Here is a 21,418-nt window from a genome sequence, read left to right on the forward strand (position 1 = left end):
GGATGGTGGTCTCTACAGGTTCATTTCCTGTTATTGTAATACGTCTGTCACTTTGCAGTCGTCGACTGTGGGTTGAGTGGTTTTGCTAAGCAGACATGTCTGAGATGCGTCTATAAAATAGGATGTCAAACGAAACAAGAGTCAGGTTAGTTCAGCTGGTTGTACACAGTCGAGTTCACCCACGCAGTATTTTAATTTACTAGTTTTTTAATTGCTTGTTTTGAATAAGCCTTCAGTAGGTTCCTTTTGACCTACAGAGAAAGCAGATGGATTATACAAACCTCACATTGTTTTTTATATTCATCTTTATATCAATCTTTGTTTTCCATTTTGATGATCAGAAGAGTTTTGGACGATTAACAAGATCTCTTGAGAACAACAGTAAGTGTTTGCTGTCTTTTTCTAACATCGTTTTCAGTCTTTTAGGTAAAAAGTTTCAGTTGCCATGGTTACAATTCAGTTAACATCCACCCACAAAAATGAGTGAGACTTAATTTCAAATGTCATTTCCTTTCTAGTGGATGCTAACCCCGTAAATCCTGAACCATGAAATAATTTCTAAAGAAATTCACATTTTATTGATCCAACATATCAAACATCACTTTAATGCAACTTCTTTTTCATATCAAGACTGTCGTTCTGCTACTTCTGGGCATCGTTCAGGCATCGTAGTCTAAGGAGCTTTGAAAGAAAAGCATCTGAACTTCTTTCAATTGCTTGAAGATCTTTCACCTCTCACCCAAGAAACTTCTTCAGTTCTAAGGGTCAAATGGTGGAGAGTCCCAGATTTAAGCCCTGTAGGAATATCCCCACCCAAGAGGGACAAAGGACCCCCTAATGTTCCTCTACACAATCACATGAGCCAAGGTGTGAAAACAGGTGTAGGTCACTGCGCCCCTTTGTTTTGATCATGCAGTATGGCAGCCCCTACATCTCAAAATTGTTTAGTGTGGCATTTCCATACCTTTAGAGGATTGGAGTGATCAATGTCTGCTCTGCTTGGGCTCTCAACTTGCTTTATTAGGCAGTGAAACCCCTGCTTATCACGTATACTGTTACACAGAGTGGAGTAGGCCCGTGCTCGATTTTTTGGCTCTACACGTGCCCTCTCCACTCCTCATGTTCCTACTTCCAAACCGCCTAGCCTCGCTCATGAAGGAGCAAGCCATAGCTCCTTCTTAGCCTCATTTTGGGTGGCACGCCCCCACCTCTGGCTGCCACAGTCCCGGCTCTGGTCAGACAACTGGGACTGCCTGATGAGGCTGCTGGTTGACAGTGCAACCCTTTTTGACCTGGAGCCTGCAGCAACCTGGAGGGAATTGCTGTGTTCAGGAGATGTCATGTGGCCTGTGTGGGCATTTGGCAAAAGTGGGGAGACATGTCTACTGTAACTGTCGCACTCTGCTCCACTTTCATGTTTGTTTCTGCAGGTGAGATTTAACTGTTAGAAACGGAGTATTACTCTGGTTAAATTATTAATAATATGTCTCAAAGGATTTCATATTGATTCAGTTTGTCAAATTTTTCAGAATCAGAATCTTTATTGTCATTGAGCTTTAAGAAAAACGAAAATTGTATGCAAACCTGTTCAGTGTAAGGAAAAAGACACACTATTAAGACAAAAAAAGAATATAAATATACAATAAATTAAAGAATAAATGAATAAATAGAAATCGTATATAGTATATAGACAAAAATTTCACTTTTGCAATATACAGTACAGTGTGTATAGAGATCCATTGAGTGCAAAAAACAACAATAAATATAAGAAGAGAATTTATATGCCATTAAGACTAAGGTAAAAGGATCAATAACAAATTAAAATTTGCAGTTTACAGGTTGAATGATTGAAAGTGACCAGAAAACGTAGCAGCTTGTAAACATGAGCTGGACGTGAGTAGGATTGTTCATAGAGCAGCATCTGCATTACAAAGGCAGTGCTATGTGGAGGTTTATACAGTCAATTAGTAAATGGTTTGTTTGGGTGTGTGTGGTGGTTTTGGGTGGGGGGAGACACAATAGTAAGACAACAAAAGAATATATACACACAAGAGTCTGATGGATTGTGGGAAAAGCTTTCTAAGAGCTATAAAAGAGTGAACAGTGAAAAATGTGGTTGCTGCAATTAGAAATATTGTAGTGTCAGGAGTCAGTATGCAGCTACAAAGCTTTTAGTTCAGTGTATACAAACAGCTGTAGCTCCATAAAGGCAGCATGCAGAGACTCACAGTGTCTTATGATGAGAGGCTGCTTTCTCTCACACATTATGTTGGTTTTTAGAAAAGAGTCCCATAATAATCAGTAGTATACCAGGCGCGTTGTTTTTTTTTTTCATTTGCTGTCACACACCCACAAACACACTTCAACAACCAGGAAGCAGCTTCACCTCTGATCACACACACACTCAACTCTACTCACTCACCTGGAGGATCAACAACACTGTGGCCTGTATTTGTATAGTTTACCAGTCCCTAAGGACCCAAAAGCGCTTCACACACCGAGTCATCCCCACATTCACACACTGGTCATGGCAAGCTACATTGGGGCGCACTGACAGAGGCGAGGCTGCCGGACACTGGCGCCACCGGGCCCTCTAACCACCACAGAGTGAAGTGTCTTGCCCAAGGACACAACGACTGTCCAAGCCGGGGCTCGAACCGGCAACCTTCTGATTACAAGGCAAACTCCCAACTCTTGGCCCACGAACGCCCAGTTGTCTTGGATGTAAGTGAATTCAGTAGCTAGGGATCTGGCTGACAGTCTCCGCCCCTGTTGTCTGTTCAGATCCAACTTTGCATTTTTCAGCCTTTTTCTAATTGTACTGAACTTCAACCTATATTGTGCTGATGAGGCTTGTAGAGTTTGAGACATTAAAGAAAAAGATTACTCCAGTCATTTATGAATAATTCCCCATGATGTTGGATACTTGGTAGAGTCCACTCAATAGGTGTTTTGGTCAAACAGTTGTACCTTGACCTTTAACCTCTCTGCTCTGTGTTGTTTCCTCTTTCAGTCCAGACAACCATCACAGCTGAGTCGGGACATAACGTCACTCTGACATGTCGATCTCCGAACAACAACATCAGAGCTGCTGAGTGGAACAGAGCTGACCTGGGAGATGAATATGTGTTTTTGTACCGGGATGGGCACGTTCACTCAGATGATCAGCATCCATCATTTAAGAACCGGGTGGATCTGCACGACAGAGAGATGAAGGATGGAGACGCGTCTTTGATTCTGAAGAATGTGACGATTAATGATAATGGAACATACGAGTGTCGTGTTGTCCAGGAAGTGGGAGGACCTATGACTCTAATCAACAGCACCGACCTGGTTGTCGTTCCTCCAGGTGAGTGAGTAGAGTTGAGTGTGTGTGTGATCAGAGGTGAAGCTGCTTCCTGCTTGTTGATGTTTGTTTCTAAAGATGTTGTTGATGAGACTTTGTAGAAAGCAGCTGGTCTGAGTGATGTGATCAGAGTGCAGTAGATAATGTCTGACAGCAGTTTGAAGAGGAAATGGATTCTGTTCTGTTCTTCACTCATCACCTACCTGACAGCTGACACCTCACACCTGTTTCTCTTCTTTTTTCTTTTTTCTTTTTTTTTTGTCCCGTTTGGATCTATAGCCATCAGAATTGTTGTCTTGAGGCCAAGAAAGATGCCAAGCGGATTTATTTTACCAAGTGGATCATCATGGCCTTGCCATATTGGTCCATTTGATTGACCTTTATTATAATTATGAATTTATTTTATTTTCAGTTGCTACAAACGGGACAGACATGACTGTGGGATAGGACAGGGGGAAAGAATGAAAGAAAGAGGGGGAGAGAAAGAAAGAAAACCAAAGGGGAGAAGAGACGGTGAGAAGGGGGGGAAGAGAGAAAAAAAACAAACAAACAAACAAAAAAAACAAAACTCCTGGGTCACCTGTATGGAGAAAAAAAACAGAAGAGACAGCAAACAACAAAGAGCAACATAATAAGAAAAAAAAAGCACCATCACAATAAACTAGCTAGCAGTAGATATCAATAGTTACTAAATAATAAACGATATTGTGCAGCACGAAAGATAGACAGCGCACAGTGTGCTTTGAGGCAGCAGCCAAGAAAGCTGTAGTCCGCGTCTGTGAATACCCATGTGTGCATACCTGTGTGGATCAGCATGCTTGCATTCCAAAGGTTTCTCCATGTAATGATCTGCTAGGGAGTGTGGGGGGCCACAGCCCTGTCCTCTATGGTGTGAAGCGGGTATGGAGGAGATCAAAACTCCAGACATCCAGAGGCCCCCAGAACACAAGAGACCAAGGAAGACCCACAGAGGGGCAGCCGCGCCACTGTCCCAGTAAGAGCTAAGGAGAGTCCCAGATGAGGGCTCATTCAGCAGCCGCGGAGCAGAAGCCAGGGGGAGTTGCAGTGACGCGCCCGTGAGCTCCGCCGGCAGCCAGCTGTGCCTGAGTGACCGAGCCCCAGGCCGAGAGGCCGGGGGCACCCCACCTCCGAAGTGGCCCGAGCGAGCCCCAATAAGCGGCCGCCAAGGAGTGAGCCGGTGTGTACCCGGACGCCCACCCCCAGATACAAAGAACCACCAATGCACCGACACCTGAGGGAGTCCGCCACCGGCAGGGGAAGTGGTGGTGGGTGGAGATAGGCCTCCAAACCTTGGAGGGCCCGAGATGTCCCCAGAGAGGTGGCGTCTGATACCCAACCTGACATATAGACACAGACATACAGGCACACACAGACACAAACATCCATTCCCACCCTCATGCTCTCATGTGCACTTCACACTCAACCGACGTGGAGACAGACATAAAGAGACGCTGTACACACGATCACACTCCCCAAGCGTACTCTACGAACCGGGTCTAGGTACCCTTGCCCCTGGAGGGGGGATGGTCATGGCAAGCTACATTGGGGCGCACTGACAGAGGCGAGGCTGCCGGACACTGGCGCCACCGGGCCCTCTAACCACCACAGAGTGAAGTGTCTTGCCCAAGGACACAACGACTGTCCAAGCCGGGGCTCGAACCGGCAACCTTCTGATTACAAGGCAAACTCCCAACTCTTGGCCCACGAACGCCCAGTTGTCTTGGATGTAAGTGAATTCAGTAGCTAGGGATCTGGCTGACAGTCTCCGCCCCTGTTGTCTGTTCAGATCCAACTTTGCATTTTTCAGCCTTTTTCTAATTGTACTGAACTTCAACCAATATTGTGCTGATGAGGCTTGTAGAGTTTGAGACATTAAAGAAAAAGATTACTCCAGTCATTTATGAATAATTCCCCATGATGTTGGATACTTGGTAGAGTCCACTCAATAGGTGTTTTGGTCAAACAGTTGTACCTTGACCTTTAACTTCTCTGCTCTGTGTTGTTTCCTCTTTCAGTCCAGACAATCATCACAGCTGAGTCGGGACATAACGTCACTCTGACATGTCGATCTCCGAACAACAACATCAGAGCTGCAGAGTGGAACAGAGCTGACCTGGGAGATGAATATGTGTTTTTGTACCGGGATGGGCACGTTCACTCAGATGGTCAGCATCCATCATTTAAGAACCGGGTGGATCTGCAGGACAGACAGATGAAGGATGGAGACGCGTCTTTGATTCTGAAGAATGTGACGATTAATGATAATGGAACATACGAGTGTCGTGTTGTCCAGGAAGTGGGAGGACCTATGACTCTAATCAACAGCACCGACCTGGTTGTCGTTCCTCCAGGTGAGTGAGTAGAGTTGAGTGTGTGTGTGATCAGAGGTGAAGCTGCTTCCTGGTTGTTGATGTTTGTTTCTAAAGATGTTGTTGATGAGACTTTGTAGAAAGCAGCTGGTCTGAGTGATGTGATCAGAGTGCAGTAGATAATGTCTGACAGCAGTTTGAAGAGGAAATGGATTCTGTTCTGTTCTTCACTCATCACCTACCTGACAGCTGACACCTCACACCTGTTTCTCACCTGCAGGTCCGACACACACAGAGGATGGATCTGTTGGACTGAAAGTTGGTCTGTCAGTTTCTGCTGTTCTTGTTGTTGCTGTTGTTGGTTTTCTGATCTACAGAAAACAAAGTGAACATTCAGGTACAGACAGATGATCTGATCATCCAGCAGACAGACATCCAACACGTCCAGAGTTGGTTTAGGAACCATTAAGACGAACCTTTAAACACACAACTTTAAACTGGCTCTTATTGTTATTATTTATAATAATTTATTTAAGGTCAATGGTCAACAACTGTAAGGCAGAGATAAAGTCAGGACATTTCAATAAGATATTAAATTAAAAGATTCTGAGGTTTTTTTCTTTAATTTCAAATACATCCAGCATTATCTTATCAATTGCACATCAGGTTGTTTGTTCTCCAGTTGTTTCCGTCTTACTCTGAGCCACAGTGAGGATGATGTTCGCTGCAGCAAAGATATCAGTCATCACTCCAGTGCAAAGATTGCAGAAAGCTCTGCGTTTTCTGGCTTCCTTCTCAGACAGTTCAGTTAATTTTACCTTAGAGGTGCAGACTTCTCTGTCACGGCATCATGCTGCTTTCTCCACTTCAGCCTTCAGTCTCTCTGCAGCAGACTGAGAGATCAAACTGACATCTGAGTCTGTTCCTGTAAGCAGAAACAACAAAGTCCACAATGATGCATAAAATAAAATAAAGGTGTTTTTCTCTCAGTGTAATGTTTATATGGAAAAAGTCTCCACTTCAAACTAACTGAGATCAACATGTTCTGTAAAATTAGATGTAGAGTTGCTGAAATGTCCTGATTCTGTATAATCCGTTCATCTAAATGAGTTTGTCAAGTTCCTAAATACAAAATTCTGACACTTAAATTTCTCCAGCTGTTCCTCATTTGTTTAAATCCCACCAGCCCTCAGTCTTTCTGGCCTGCATGCTGCTTTGTTCACACTGCAGCCATCTTTACACTGAAAGGTCACCAGGTCAGAGGAAGTATGGCTGCTGAGGAGCTGCACATGCACAGCCTCTAACAGCCACCAGGGGTGCTGCTGCAGCCTCAGCACCTCTACTTCTCACAGCCCGACTGCAAATGAGTGACTGATTCTAGTGTTAGCTGACCATAGACATGTCTGTGCACACCTAAATAAAGGGAACATTTGATGGTTCCTCCTGGTCACACTTTGCTCCTCCTCTCTTCCCTTCTGATGTGTTTCTTCACATTTGTCCTGCTGACATATTATACACCAGGCCATGGTGGATTTGGGCAGCAAGCGGACTCTGCTCCACAAAAACCTGGTTGGGCTGGGCGCAGTTCTCGAGGCAGAGTGGGTGGAGGTCAGATGTGTGCAGGGAGACATTTATAAATATCCCATAGTGCTGCAAATGCAAATTTGTATTAATGAAAGATAGGCTTCATCAACTGAGTTGTGACACGTGCACAGAAGAGTAGCACACACAATTCCTGGTGCCTAAAAGCTGCCGGACAATGATTTTCCTCATGATAACCCCTTGGAAAGGCATGATGATAAAACTCTGGAGTGAGTAAAGGCCTGATTTATTGACCGGGCAATCGAGCGGATGCACACTGTTGGCGTGCGTCCTGCCCGGAGTGGCTTTCTAAAAGCGCTTTTGCACCCCTACAAAAAAATGGAGGTTTGAACATGTTGGGATGGACCTCATCGGGCCGTTTCACTGGAATGCACACATATCTTGAAGCAGTGCCCGTATGCACCATTTCAGCAAATAGTCTGGTGCAGGCGCTGTTTCAGGTCATCTTCCAAGTTGTCAGCCTGAAACACACTGACTGACCAGGGCCCATCATTCATGTCTCGCACACATTAAAAAAAGTCTGCTTAAGGAAAGAGGTGAGTTGGAGCCAGAGGTGCCGAATTCTACCATTCCCACCTCCCTCCATTACAATAATGATCTGACATGGCATAGAGAACAGACATTGCATTTGTTTGGCCAGAGTCACGTGACCAGTGACTTCTGAGGCTTCGTTTAGAACGTAACTGATTCAGTGGTTTTTAGGGAAGTGAACCATTTGTGGGATTTCTGGAGTGTTTTATAGTGAGAGATAGCAAACCACTGATCATTCTACTGAGAGATATGGAGCCAGCGAGGAAGAGAGGAGGTTCTGTCATGTGGGAGTATTTTGAGTTGATGTTGGTTGGTCAGTGTTTCAGTTCAGTTCTTGTTGTTTACTTTTGTTTTGTGTTTATTTTATCTAAAAACATGAAAAACTTAAAATGTTAAAAATCTGCTTTTTACATTAGAAACACTTCCACTTGACAAAACAATAACATAATAAAAACATGTGTATTTTTAAAATAATCTTAAAATGTTATTCTACAAAATGTGCAGCAATTTAATTTGTATATTCTTTTTAGCTGATAGTCTGTGGGACCCAGAACGACTGTATAACTGCACTTCTACCACCTTGCATTTCTGTGCACTCCAGCCTCTTCTGTCCCGTGTGAGAGGATTTTCTTTAAAGCTGGAGAAATTATCTCCATGAAAAGAAACAGTCGGCCATCGCACAGTGAAACAAATCCTCTTCTTAAAAGAAATGAAACAGGCTTACCTTAAATGCATCGTGTTTTTACTTTGCAAGTTCAGAAGCATTTTCCCTTTAAAGTTTACAATCAATTCTACTCCAGGAAAAGGAACAGGAACAATTCTACCTCCAGGTCAAAAATATGTATAAGAAAATTGGCCTAATATACATTATTTATAAACATACCTGTCCAGTGATTAATTGCATAAATACCTGGAGGCGGGACCTCAGAGCAGAAGCATGCTCCATGAGTTGTACATTATTATCTGTATTTTTCAATTATTGTATTTACCGAAATCAAGAAGTTAAGAAAGAGCACACCATGGTGAATGTTTAAACAAGGAAAGTTTATTCATCAAAATTATTTATTAAAGAAATGAACAACAATCTTTTTCACACACCCCAAAAATACATGTTCAAAGCAACACAATGGTGGCCCAATATCAAACAGAACTCCACTCTGAAGAGTCATAGTGAAGCAGTTCGTTTTTGTTTTGGTGTTTTTGTTGTAGATTCAAGCTGCTCTTCATATTTTTGGCCACCAGATGTCACCAGAGAGGGCTGTGTTTTAAAGCTTCTAGTAATGATCCCTTTTTCAACACAAGCTTCGTGCTTCAGGAAGCTTTATTTGGCCATCACTAGGTCAAAATAACAGAACTCTACTCAAAGCTGACAACAAACAATGCTGATAACTCAAACAAACGGACCTAACTAAGAGACAAAGGGGAACCTTAAATAGTGGCTGATCAGCCCACAAAAACACAAAAAGGGATAAAGCACACAAAACCTGATTGTACAACTGTGTGGCTGTAACTGCAGCCATCACAGGAGGGCTGCTGGAAACACTTTGGTAATTTAGTAGCTGCTGCTGAATTTTCTGTCCATCGTTTCATTTTCTTAGTTTGGAACAATCATCATAATTTAGCTCTTCAGACGTTTATTTTGTAAAAACATCATAAAAAACACTCGAGTAAAAAAAAAAGAATACATTGAAACTGAACTGGGAATAATGGTGTGTTCATCTTTGAATTACCATGGTAACTCAAAGATAAACTGTGTACAGCATCACTGACTGCAGACTCTTTGTCTCTGATTGCTTCTGTTGTCTTCCTTAGCAAAGTTCAGCTGAAGTCATTGTCGGCATTTAGAGGTGCATGCAGATCAGATCAACATTTTATATGATTTCCCTGAGATTATCCATCCACAGGAAAAAAGACTCAGTGAGTCTCATTTTCTGCACCAGTGAGTGTAGCACAATATTGTGTTTAACATGTTATAGAAAGGAAAAACAGCACTATAAAGAATATTTAAGTTGTTTTAATATTTTGTTATTTTACAAAAAAAAAAAGCTTGTAATAACATTGAATGATTTAGTAGGCTAGACCTCACAATGTGACTGTGTAACCAGATTTGTGTCCCCACAACTAGGGATGGGCATTAATAAGATTTTCACGATTCGATTCGATTTTCGATTCTGTTTAACGATTCGATTCTTCATCGATTCTCTTATCAATTCTTTTTAAAAAAGGAGAACACTAAAGTCGATTAGCTTAGAACTTTGTTTTATATCTTCTCTTTGAACAAGATAGAAATTTAGGAGTAACATGGCCTTACAAACCTAACAGTGAGATCTTAAGAGATCCACAGCTCTTCGATGGGTGCTGCTCGGTGACATTCATCTATCCTGAAAGGAGACGCTAGCGATAGACTGCAGCGAGAACTGCCGGTGTTCTGACAAAACGTCCTACCCATCAAGCTGCCCTACTTGTTGTTACTGCGCATGCGCACAATTCAAAACGGCCTTGTTTCCGGGGTAAATAGTACACGCCTATTATTTCATCCTACCCCGATCTTGTGCCGATCTCGTTGCTTTCGAAAAAAGGTTTGTATTATAAGTTTTGCTGCTCACTCGAAGTCATATTCCAAGTGTTTATTTTGTGCTTTTCAACTTCTGCAAACCTTCTCAATTTATTTTAGTCCTCCTGCAGTTACTGGACACCACGCTCCATTGTTATGTTGAATAAACGCTCCGTTGTTATGTCGAAGAAAGTACTACTGCACCGCATACTTGTTAATTGCGTGAAAACGTCGTGTAGTCGTTTTATTTACTGTATGGATTCCGAAGCCATGTTGAAATTGTCCGATTTTCTCCTTAGTTATGGAGAACAAATACGAGGAACTGCTCATGTTTCGGTCTGCTGGGTCCTACCCATCGGAATACGATAAGTCCCAGAGGCAAACCCTTAGGATATACGCCGCAAAATTCAGGCTGAAGGGTCAGTATTGTAATGTAAATAAACAACTAAAAGTAATTATTGGTTAAATACATGTTATAATTAATTTACATTTTTTTTAAATATAGGCGGAGTGCTCTCGTTTGGAAACAGGAGAGTGATAAAAACAAAAGAAGAAGCCATGGGACTATTCCAAGAGTTTCATTCAAGTCCCATCGGTGGACACACTGGTGTACTCAAGACTCGAACTGCAATTTGTTCCAGATTTTACTGGTATGGCATGTCGGTTGACATTGGGAATTGGGTATGTATTTTTAAAGTTGTTATTTATATATAGCATGTTAATAGTGCACCAATAGAATGCATAGTTATCCTGAAGACACGTACCAGATTTCAGGATGATGTACAGTAATTAACACTGTTTTGCCACTTGATCGAGTATTTTTATAGAACATTTGCAATTTTGTTGTTTAATTAATTGCGATTGTTGGGTAATATAAAGATCGTTCAATATGTTTTAAGGTCCTGGCTTGTGACCAGTGTCAAAAAATGGGAAAACCATTGGCTGCTGTGCAACCACTGCAGTGTATAAAGGTAAATATCAGTAGCATTTTAGTAGAAAATAGTAATGTTATAATGTACATTACATATTAATGTGATTCTTTTATCATTGACAGGTGTCACATGTCTGGGAGCTAATCGGAATAGATCTAACTGGACCTCTTCCAAAAACGTCTAGTGGCTTCCAGTACATTATGACTGCAACAGACTATTTTTCAAAATGGGTTGAGGCTTTTCCATTAAAAAGCAAAAGTGCTGCTGAGGTAGCTCATCAGTTGTGCTCACTCATATATAGACATGGCTGCCCAAAACAAATTTTATCCGACCAAGGAAGAGAATTTGTTAACGAGGTAAGTGTTAAGTTTACTTTTCCATACCTCTTTAGGTAAATACTTGGCCACAGTGTGCCAAGTAGCTGCCAGGCTAAAGGTGTTGTGTGATTGTTTTTAAAAAACAATTTTCTTTTTTCTTTGAAGCTCAACTCAAGACTTTGCAGCTTAATGAAAATAGAAAGAAGTGTCACAGCAGCGTATCACCCTCAGACAAATGGCCTAGACGAAAAGACAAATGACAACATAAAAAGGTATGTTTTATTTGTATGTAACATTTCATTTGCTTTTAAGACACTGTCACTATTGTGTTTTTTTATGTCCACATGTAGAGCCCTGAGAAAATTAGTCAACAGTCAACAGAATGACTGGGATGTGTATCTGGATGCTACACTGTTTTCTTTGAGGTCCAAGGTCCACACCACAACCAAATACACACCATTCCGTTTAATGTATGGGAGAGAAGCTACATATCCTTCTGAAGTTCCTGTTGAAGTCCCAGTAAGTGTTATTAAGGAATTCTATTTATGCAACAACTATGATAATGCATAAATTAAATGTAATCTTAATTGGAAATTGTACATATTGATATTGGCTGCAGCTTTAATCTTCACTGCTTAACTTCTATATGCAAGATACATTTAAAAGATAAAGTGACTAGTTACTTCTTTATATTTGTATCTTTATGTAAAGTAATAAATCTTGAGGAGACCTTTAAGTATAATGTGTTCACCTATGGAAGTGTATCAAGAGTAAAAATGACTATACAAAAAATGATATGAGTCTATCTTTGTGGCTTTCTGTGCTCAAAGCTTTATAATAGTATATTTACTTTTAAACATGAGTTATTATAGTTAGATTTTTCAGTTCATGTGTCACATGCATTATTTGTCTTTATGATTTTAATTGTAATTTAAAATGTGAAAATTTTAGCTGTCCTCCATCATTCTCCCTGAGGAGTCGAGTTACGGTGACTTTGTATCTTCTACAAGAGACACACAAGAGCAAGTTAAAAAAACTGTAGAGGAAAATATGGCAAAGTCCCAAGACTTACAAAAGGAAGCCTATGCCAGACGAGTCCAGAAGAAGTACAGAAACCTTGTGTACAGCGTTGGAGATGAAGTTCTTCTCTTGAACATGAGGAAACGTGGAGGGAAGGGAGGAAGGTTTGATCCAGATTTTTCAGGACCCTACACCATTCAAGACATCGCTGGCAAATGTGTGAGATTAAAAAACACAGAAGGAGCAACTTTAAAAAATCACTACAGCATTGACCATATCAAGCCGTACAGAAGAAGCCACCATGTAAATGTCAGTCAGACAGTGAACAGCAGCACAGACCTGAAGATGCCCCCCTGCCATCCTACTGCTAACCCTCAGTACCAGCAAAGTCCAGAGGATACCAGACCCTCTATTATTCATTATGCACCCAAAACGGCTGACAAAAGTTGTTGCTCCCGCAAGGAGTTTAATTCTGTTCCAGGACCGGAAACGCGTGAACAAGAACTTCCCTCCCAGACACAAAGCTTAGAAAATGAAGGTGGCATAGTGAACAACTCTTTTTGGCCCGTTGGTCATTTGTTGCCAGTTTGGCGTTGCAACATGATTGATCATTGCATGACTTTGTTTGCATTTTGCAGTCTTCAACTTATATTGGATGTAAAGAAACATGCAACGTGCACTGAGCTTGTGGAAGTCTGGAAATGGATCTGCCTGTCAGTAATTTTCTCTTTTGCCCACCCACTGTACCTTTCCTATTTCTCTGCGTGACAATGCATGTTTATTGTGTTGACTTTTTTCCTGTTGTGGCCCGTTGGCCTTTACCAAGCTTTTCCACTAAAAATCTCAAGCATGCCTGAGCTAACTTATCATATTTTTCTTTTAGTAAAGAGGCTATGGCGTGCAAAGGATACTGGGCGCTTGGAGTCAGTTGTTGGACCATACAAGTTATTTGATTCCTCTTTACGAACACTGCAGGGGTCACGGTGGCTTTCTGATGAGGTAAGAGAACTTATCATTATTGATTCTGATTTTGAAGTGCTGCTCCTTCTGAAGCATCTGCAGTGCAGAGACCATTAATAGTTTAAAATGTGCGGGTAGGTGGGGGGGTTTGTATTGCAAAACTCTGATAAGGTTTCACCCATTCACTTCAATAGGAAAAAATGTTATCAACCACAACACAGATGTTGTGACATCTGTGAGATCATAATACCCAGTTCCAGTATATGCAGAAAGAACCTTTATCAGCAATTATATTCCTTTCCAAGTTTTTGTGTACAGCACTCAAGCAGTTACTTCAGAACTTGTTGCTGCTGGTGTATAAACTCTGACTTTTCAAAACAGGTCATTGATGCATACCTGCACCGTGTCATTGAGAGACGAAAGGTAAGTAAGAAATGTTCTTTGCCCACTTATATTGAAATACAAAAAAATGTATTTACTGTTCTGTAACATTTTTGTATACTTCTACAGAATGCTGTACACCTGCTCTGTTCAGTAGTTGCAAGCTCATTGTTTTCTGGGCAGTTCAGATGCCTCACCAAGGTAAGTTGAAAGTTAAGAAGTGGTCCAAAAAGTTGACTCATTTCTATTTCTGAGGACAGAGTTCAGTTCCTTTAAACAACACTATATTTGAAAACACCCTGAGATGCATGGTACCTAAGTAAATCGAAATTACTCTGCACTTCCAATCCCACAGATGAAGTTCCCAGTTGAAGACATGTGGTTGTGCCCTGTGAACTTTGGTACGCACTGGATTCTTGTGGTATGTGTTCATGTAGTTATTAATTTCTTTGTGAAGCAGTTTCTTGCTGAAAGTGTTATTCTTAAATAGGTTTTCAGTGGCAAAAACTATAGTAATTTTTAATTTATTAACTTTTTCTTTAGATTGTCAACATTTCTGCACAGAAAATACTGCTCATAGACCCCATGGGGAATGAAGGTGTTTATGACAGGAAAATTCTGCGCAACTGGAGGTATGCATTATTACTGAGGTATTATTCTTAGATAAAACATATCTTGTTTCATTACAAACATTTTTGTTCAACTAGGAATTTTCTGAGGATGAGAGGGCATGAAGACACCATGGAGTGGCAGTTACAGACTATGCAACACAACAAGCAAAAGGATTCCAGCAGTTGCGGAGTTTTGCTGTTAAAGGTAACCCTTATTCAAATGATTCCATTTATTGTTAGCTACAATTAGGAGTTTACATTATAATAATGAGAAATCTCAGTTTGCAGAACACTACCTTGCTTTTGGAGAGGTCAGTGAAGTATTAACCACTACAGAAGCAGTTGTGCTGGAGCGAATGCAGATAGCTTGCACCCTACTTGAACATCGAGGTAAGTCCAGTAAAGTCCTTATCACGTTAGAGTGTGTACTTCCAATTTAAATAGTGCTTTTCAAACACTTTCAGATAAGACCCTTCTTTAAGTCTAATTTAAAAAATTCAGGGGACTAATTTGCCATGAAGTATTTGTGGAACAAATTTACTATTATTTTTTAATTAATCAATAAATAATGTTTGATTAAAACCTAACCATGAATGTGTTTCAGGGAACGCTGAGGATTACTGCATTGTTTGCTCCATGTTAGATGCTGACGCTGACCGCAGCATGATTGAAATGGTAAAACAAAAGAAACACATAAGTCTTAGTATCATTACTTGCTAATCATGTTTAAAATGTTGACTAATAGTATTCACCAAACATAATATGAGCTATTTATTTTTCCTTTCCAGGTGCAGTGTGAATCTTGCCAAAGATGGGCACATTTTGCATGTGCAAAATATAAAGAGAGCAACCAAGAATATAAATGCAAAAAATGTAAGGAAAACACATAACAACTTCTAATAAAAAGAGCTGTCTTTCCCCCTCCATGTCTCTTTGCATTCTTTGTCAACATTAGATGATTGTGTGCAGGAAGCATGTTTTGATAGTGTGATTTGGCCATCTGAACACTGCGGTCAAGTGAGCCCTCACTTACGAAGTCGCAGTCAAGCTAGCCGCCCCGCCAGCCGCACCGAAAATGTGGTTGCACTACTCTTACGTATATTACGGTATGGGTGAAAACCGGCTTAGAAACGCAGTGTTTTGTGTCCTGACACTATTTTACTTCACAACCCACTCCCATTTTTAGTGTATCTCCACTTTCCCCCCTGTGATCCACAGCCCAAATTACTGTATGATTCAGAGAAAATTAACAATAAAATTTACCCAATTTACTCAACTATACTTTTAATGTCCTCATCTTTGACCTCAGATTACAGGAAAACTGTAAGAGGTGACACAGATATCTCACTGGATTATGACTCTGGGTGACCCCCACTCTGCACCCTGTGATCCACAGCAAAAATTACTGTACAGTTTTTGAGAAAATTCATGGTAAAATCTTCCCATTTTGCTTTACTGTACTCTACATATTGACATCTTTGAGCTCCGATTACAGGAAAACTGTAAGAGGTGACGCAGATATTTCACTGGATTCTGAATCTAGGCTGTCGCCACTCTTCACCCTGTGATCCACAGCCAAAATTACTGTACAGTTTTTGAGAAAATTGATAGTAAAATCTTCCCATTTTGCTTTACTGTACTCTACATATTGACATCTTTGAGCTTCGATTACAGGAAAACTGTAAGAGGTGACGCAGATATTTCACTGGATTATGACTCTGGGTGACCCCCACTCTGCACCCTGTGATCCACAGCCAAAATTACTGTACGGATTTTGAGAAAATTCATAGCAAAATCTTCCCATTGTGCTTTACTGTACTCCACATATTAACATCTTTGAGCTCCGATTACAGGAAAATTGTAAGAGGTGACGCAGATATTTCACTGGATTCTGACTCTGGGGGACCCCCACTCTGCACCCTGTGATCCACAGCCAAAATTACTGTACGGATTTTGAGAAAATTGATAGTAAACTTTGCACAATTTACTCTACTGTACTCTATATATTCTCATCTTTGAGCTTAGATTAAAGGAAAACTGTAAGAGGTGACGCAGATATCTCACTGGATTATGACTCTGGGTGACCCCCACTCTGCACCCTGTGATCCACAGCAAAAATTACTGTATGGATTTTGAGAAAATTCATAGCAAAATCTTCCCATTTTGCTTTACTGTACTTTATACATTGACATCTTTGAGCTCCGATTACAGGAAAACTGTAAGAGGTGACGCAGATATTTCACTGGGTTATGAATCTAGGCTGTCGCCACTCTGCACCCTGTCATCCACAGCCAAAATTACTGTACAGTTTTTGAGAAAATTGATAGTAAACTTTGCACAATTTACTGTACTATACTCTATATATTCTCATCTTTAAGCTCAGATTACAGAAAAACTATAAGAGGTGACGCAGATATTTCACTGGATTATGAATCTAGGCCATCTCCACTCTGCACCCTGTGATCCACAGCCAAAATTACTGTACGGTTTTTGGGAAAATCCATAGTAAATATGCACAATTTACTCTACTGTACTCTATATATTCTCATCTTTGAGCTCAGATTACAGGAAAACTATAAGAGGTGACGCAGATATCTCACTGGATTCTGACTCTAGGCTGTCGCCACTCTTCACCCTGTGATCCACAGCCAAAATTACTGTACGGTTTTTGAGAAAATTGATAGTAAACTTTGCACAATTTACTCTACTGTACTTTTAATATCCTCGTCTTTAACCTCAGATTACAGGAAAACTGTAAGAGGTGACGCAGATATTTCACTGGATTATGACTCTGGGTGACCCCCACTCTGCACCCTGTGATCCACAGCCAAAATTACTGTACGGATTTTGAGAAAATTGATAGTAAACTGCACAATTTACTGTACTGTACTTTATATATTGACATCTTTGAGCTCAGATTACAGGAAAACTGTAAGAGGTGACGCAGATATTTCACTGGATTCTGAATCTAGGCTGTCGCCACTCTGCACCCTGTCATCCACAGCCAAAATTACTGTACAGTTTTTGAGAAAATTGATAGTAAAATCTTCCCATTTTGCTTTACTGTACTCTACATATTGACATCTTTGAGCTTCGATTACAGGAAAACTGTAAGAGGTGACGCAGATATTTCACTGGATTATGAATCTAGGCCATCTCCACTCTGCACCCTGTGATCCACAACAAAAATTACTGTACGGATTTTGAGAAAATTGATATTAAAATCTTCCCATTTTGCTTCACTGTACTCTACATATTGACATCTTTGAGCTCAGATTACAGGAAAACTGTAAGAGGTGACGCAGATATCTCACTGGATTATGACTCTAGGCTGTCGCCACTCTTCACCCTGTGATCCACAGCCAAAATTACTGTACGGTTTTTGAGAAAATTGATAGTAAACTTTGCACAATTTACTCTACTGTACTTTTAATATTCTCATCTTTGACCTCAGATTACAGGAAAACTATAAGAGGTGACGCAGATATTTCACTGGATTATGACTCTGGGTGACCCCCACTCTGCACCCTGTGATCCACAGCCAAAATTACTGTACGGATTTCTGATAAAATTAAATCCTATTCCATTACCAAACAAAATGAGTTCATTGAAGTATTTGCTTAACTACAAGAAATGTCTTTCCACACACAATTTAAATTTTTCAAAATGTCATTCACACACCACCTCAAGTATCAACTTCAGTTTTAGACATTATTTATTCAGTGCTTAATCACAACAATAGTCAACTTAAGGCACTTACATAATAAGTTAAACCTTACAATAATACATACAGAGAAAAACCCAACAATCATATGAGCAACAGTGGGAAGGAAAAACTCCCTTTTAACAGCAAGAAACCTCCGGCAGAACCAGGCTCAGGGAGGGGCGGCCATCTGCCTCAACCGGTCAGGGTGAGAAATTACATTTCTCAGATTACTGATTTCTCATATTACTACTACACAGTTTAGATACACTCAACAAAAATATAAACGCAACACCTTTGTTACTGCTCCCATTCCCCATGGGATGGACGTAGAGACCGAAAATTCATTCCAGATACACAATATAACCATCCCTCCCAAACAGTGGTCACAAATCAGTCCAAATGTGTGGTAGTGGGCACATCTGCCATATTGAGATAATCCATCCCACCTCACAGGTGTGCCACATCAGGATGCTGATCTGACATCATGAGTAGTGCACAGGTGTACCTCAGACTGCCCACAACAAAAGGCCACCCTGGAATGTGCAGTTTTGTCTCACAGCAAAATGCCACAGATGCCACAAGCAATGAGGGAGCGTGCAATTGGCATGCTGACAGCAGGAATGTCAACCAGATCTGTCGCCCGTGCATTGAATGTTCATTTCTCAACCATAAGCCGTCTCCACAGGCGTTTCAGAGAATATGGCAGCACATCCAACCGGCCTCACAACCGCAGACCTCGTGTAACCACACCAGCCCAGGACCTCCACATCCAGCAGGTTCACCTCCAAGATCGTCTGAGACCAGCCACCCAGACAGCTGCTGGAACAATTGGTTTGCACAACCAAACAATTTCTGCACAAACTGTCAGAAACCGTCTCAGGGACGCTCAACTGCATGCCCGTCGTCCTCATCGGGGTCTTGACCTGACTCCAGCTCGTCGCCGTAACAGACTTGTGTGGGCAAATGCTCACATTCGATGGCGTCTGGCACGTTGGAGAGGTGTGCGCTTCACGGATGAATCATGGTTCACATTGTTCAGGGCAGATGGCAGCTGAGAATGTCCCAGTTCTTGCATGGCCAGCATACTCACCGGACATGTCACCCATTGAGCATGTTCGGGATGTGCTTGACCGGCGTATACGACAGCGTGTACCAGTTCCCACGAATATCCAACAACCTCGCACAGCCATTGAAGTGGAGTGGACCAACATTCCACAGGCCACAATTGACAATCTGATAGACTCCATGCGACGATGTGTTGCACTGCATGAGGCAAATGGTGGTCACACCAGATACTGACCGGTTCTGGGTCCCCAGACCCCCAATAGCGCAAAAAACTGCACATTCCAGGGTGGCCTTTTGTTGTGGGCAGTCTGAGGTACACCTGTGCACTACTCATGATGTCAGATCAGCATCCTGATGTGGCACACCTGTGAGGTGGGATGGATTATCTCAATATGGCAGATGTGCCCACTACCACACATTTGGACTGATTTGTGACCACTGTTTGGGAGGGATGGTTATATTGTGTATCTGGAATGAATTTTCGGTCTCTACGTCCATCCCATGGGGAATGGGAGCAGTAACAAAGGTGTTGCGTTTATATTTTTGTTGAGTGTATCTAAACTGTGTAGTAGTAATATGAGAAATCAGTAATCTGAGAAATGTAATTTCTCACCCTGACCGGTTGAGGCAGATGGCCGCCCCTCCCTGAGCCTGGTTCTGCCGGAGGTTTCTTGCTGTTAAAAGGGAGTTTTTCCTTCCCACTGTTGCTCATAGGGGGTCATATGATTGTTGGGTTTTTCTCTGTATGTATTATTGTAAGGTTTAACTTATTATGTAAGTGCCTTAAGTTGACTATTGTTGTGATTAAGCACTGAATAAATAATGTCTAAAACTGAAGTTGATACTTGAGGTGGTGTGTGAATGACATTTTGAAAAATTTAAATTGTGTGTGGAAAGACATTTCTTGTAGTTAAGCAAATACTTCAATGAACTCATTTTGTTTGGTAATGGAATAGGATTTAATTTTATCAGAAATCCGTACAGTAATTTTGGCTGTGGATCACAGGGTGCAGAGTGGGCGTCACCCAGAGTCATAATCCAGTGAAATATCTGCGTCACCTCTTATAGTTTTCCTGTAATCTGAGGTCAAAGATGAGAATATTAAAAGTACAGTAGAGTAAATTGTGCAAAGTTTACTATCAATTTTCTCAAAAACCGTACAGTAATTTTGGCTGTGGATCACAGGGTGAAGAGTGGCGACAGCCTAGAGTCATAATCCAGTGAGATATCTGCGTCACCTCTTACAGTTTTCCTGTAATCGAAGCTCAAAGATGTCAATATGTAGAGTACAGTAAAGCAAAATGGGAAGATTTTACTATCAATTTTCTCAAAAACTGTACAGTAATTTTGGCTGTGGATGACAGGGTGCAGAGTGGCGACAGCCTAGATTCAGAATCCAGTGAAATATCTGCGTCACCTCTTACAGTTTTCCTGTAATCTGAGCTCAAAGATGTCAATATATAAAGTACAGTACAGTAAATTGTGCAGTTTACTATCAATTTTCTCAAAATCCGTACAGTAATTTTTGCTGTGGATCACAGGGTGCAGAGTGGGGGTCACCCAGAGTCATAATCCAGTGAAATATCTGCGTCACCTCTTACAGTTTTCCTGTAATCTGAGGTTAAAGACGAGGATATTAAAAGTACAGTAGAGTAAATTGTGCAAAGTTTACTATCAATTTTCTCAAAAACCGTACAGTAATTTTGGCTGTGGATCACAGGGTGAAGAGTGGCGACAGCCTAGAGTCAGAATCCAGTGAGATATCTGCGTCACCTCTTATAGTTTTCCTGTAATCTGAGCTCAAAGATGAGAATATATAGAGTACAGTAGAGTAAATTGTGCATATTTACTATGGATTTTCCCAAAAACCGTACAGTAATTTTGGCTGTGGATCACAGGGTGCAGAGTGGAGATGGCCTAGATTCATAATCCAGTGAAATATCTGCGTCACCTCTTACAGTTTTTCTGTAATCTGAGCTTAAAGATGAGAATATATAGAGTATAGTACAGTAAATTGTGCAAAGTTTACTATCAATTTTCTCAAAAACTGTACAGTAATTTTG

At 41.1% G+C, this 21,418-nt stretch overlaps 2 protein-coding genes across 2 annotated transcripts; both read left to right on the forward strand.

Annotated features, from left to right (window-relative positions):
- The first annotated feature begins 1,378 nt into the window (after positions 1 to 1,378).
- Positions 1,379 to 5,731, forward strand: LOC146673308 (CXADR-like membrane protein). Its single transcript, XM_085401938.1, has 3 exons — positions 1,379 to 1,430; positions 3,014 to 3,349; positions 5,383 to 5,731. Exons 1-3 carry the CDS (start codon positions 1,379 to 1,381, stop codon positions 5,724 to 5,726), a joined length of 732 nt encoding a protein of 243 aa, XP_085258064.1. The 3' UTR covers positions 5,727 to 5,731.
- A 7,036-nt stretch (positions 5,732 to 12,767) lies between these two features.
- On the forward strand, positions 12,768 to 15,474 carry LOC146673309 (sentrin-specific protease 2-like). Its single transcript, XM_085400941.1, has 10 exons — positions 12,768 to 13,170; positions 13,516 to 13,631; positions 13,974 to 14,015; positions 14,103 to 14,174; positions 14,329 to 14,394; positions 14,517 to 14,605; positions 14,681 to 14,789; positions 14,866 to 14,974; positions 15,189 to 15,259; positions 15,373 to 15,474. The coding sequence occupies exons 1-10, from the start codon at positions 12,768 to 12,770 to the stop codon at positions 15,472 to 15,474; spliced, it is 1,179 nt and encodes a 392-aa protein (XP_085257067.1).
- The last annotated feature ends 5,944 nt before the right edge of the window (positions 15,475 to 21,418 follow it).

This window comes from Rhamphochromis longiceps, linkage group LG3 (assembly GCF_057381845.1).
Source record: "Rhamphochromis longiceps isolate RC_006_pf linkage group LG3, R_longiceps_female_GT1.1, whole genome shotgun sequence".
NCBI lineage: Eukaryota > Metazoa > Chordata > Actinopteri > Cichliformes > Cichlidae > Rhamphochromis > Rhamphochromis longiceps.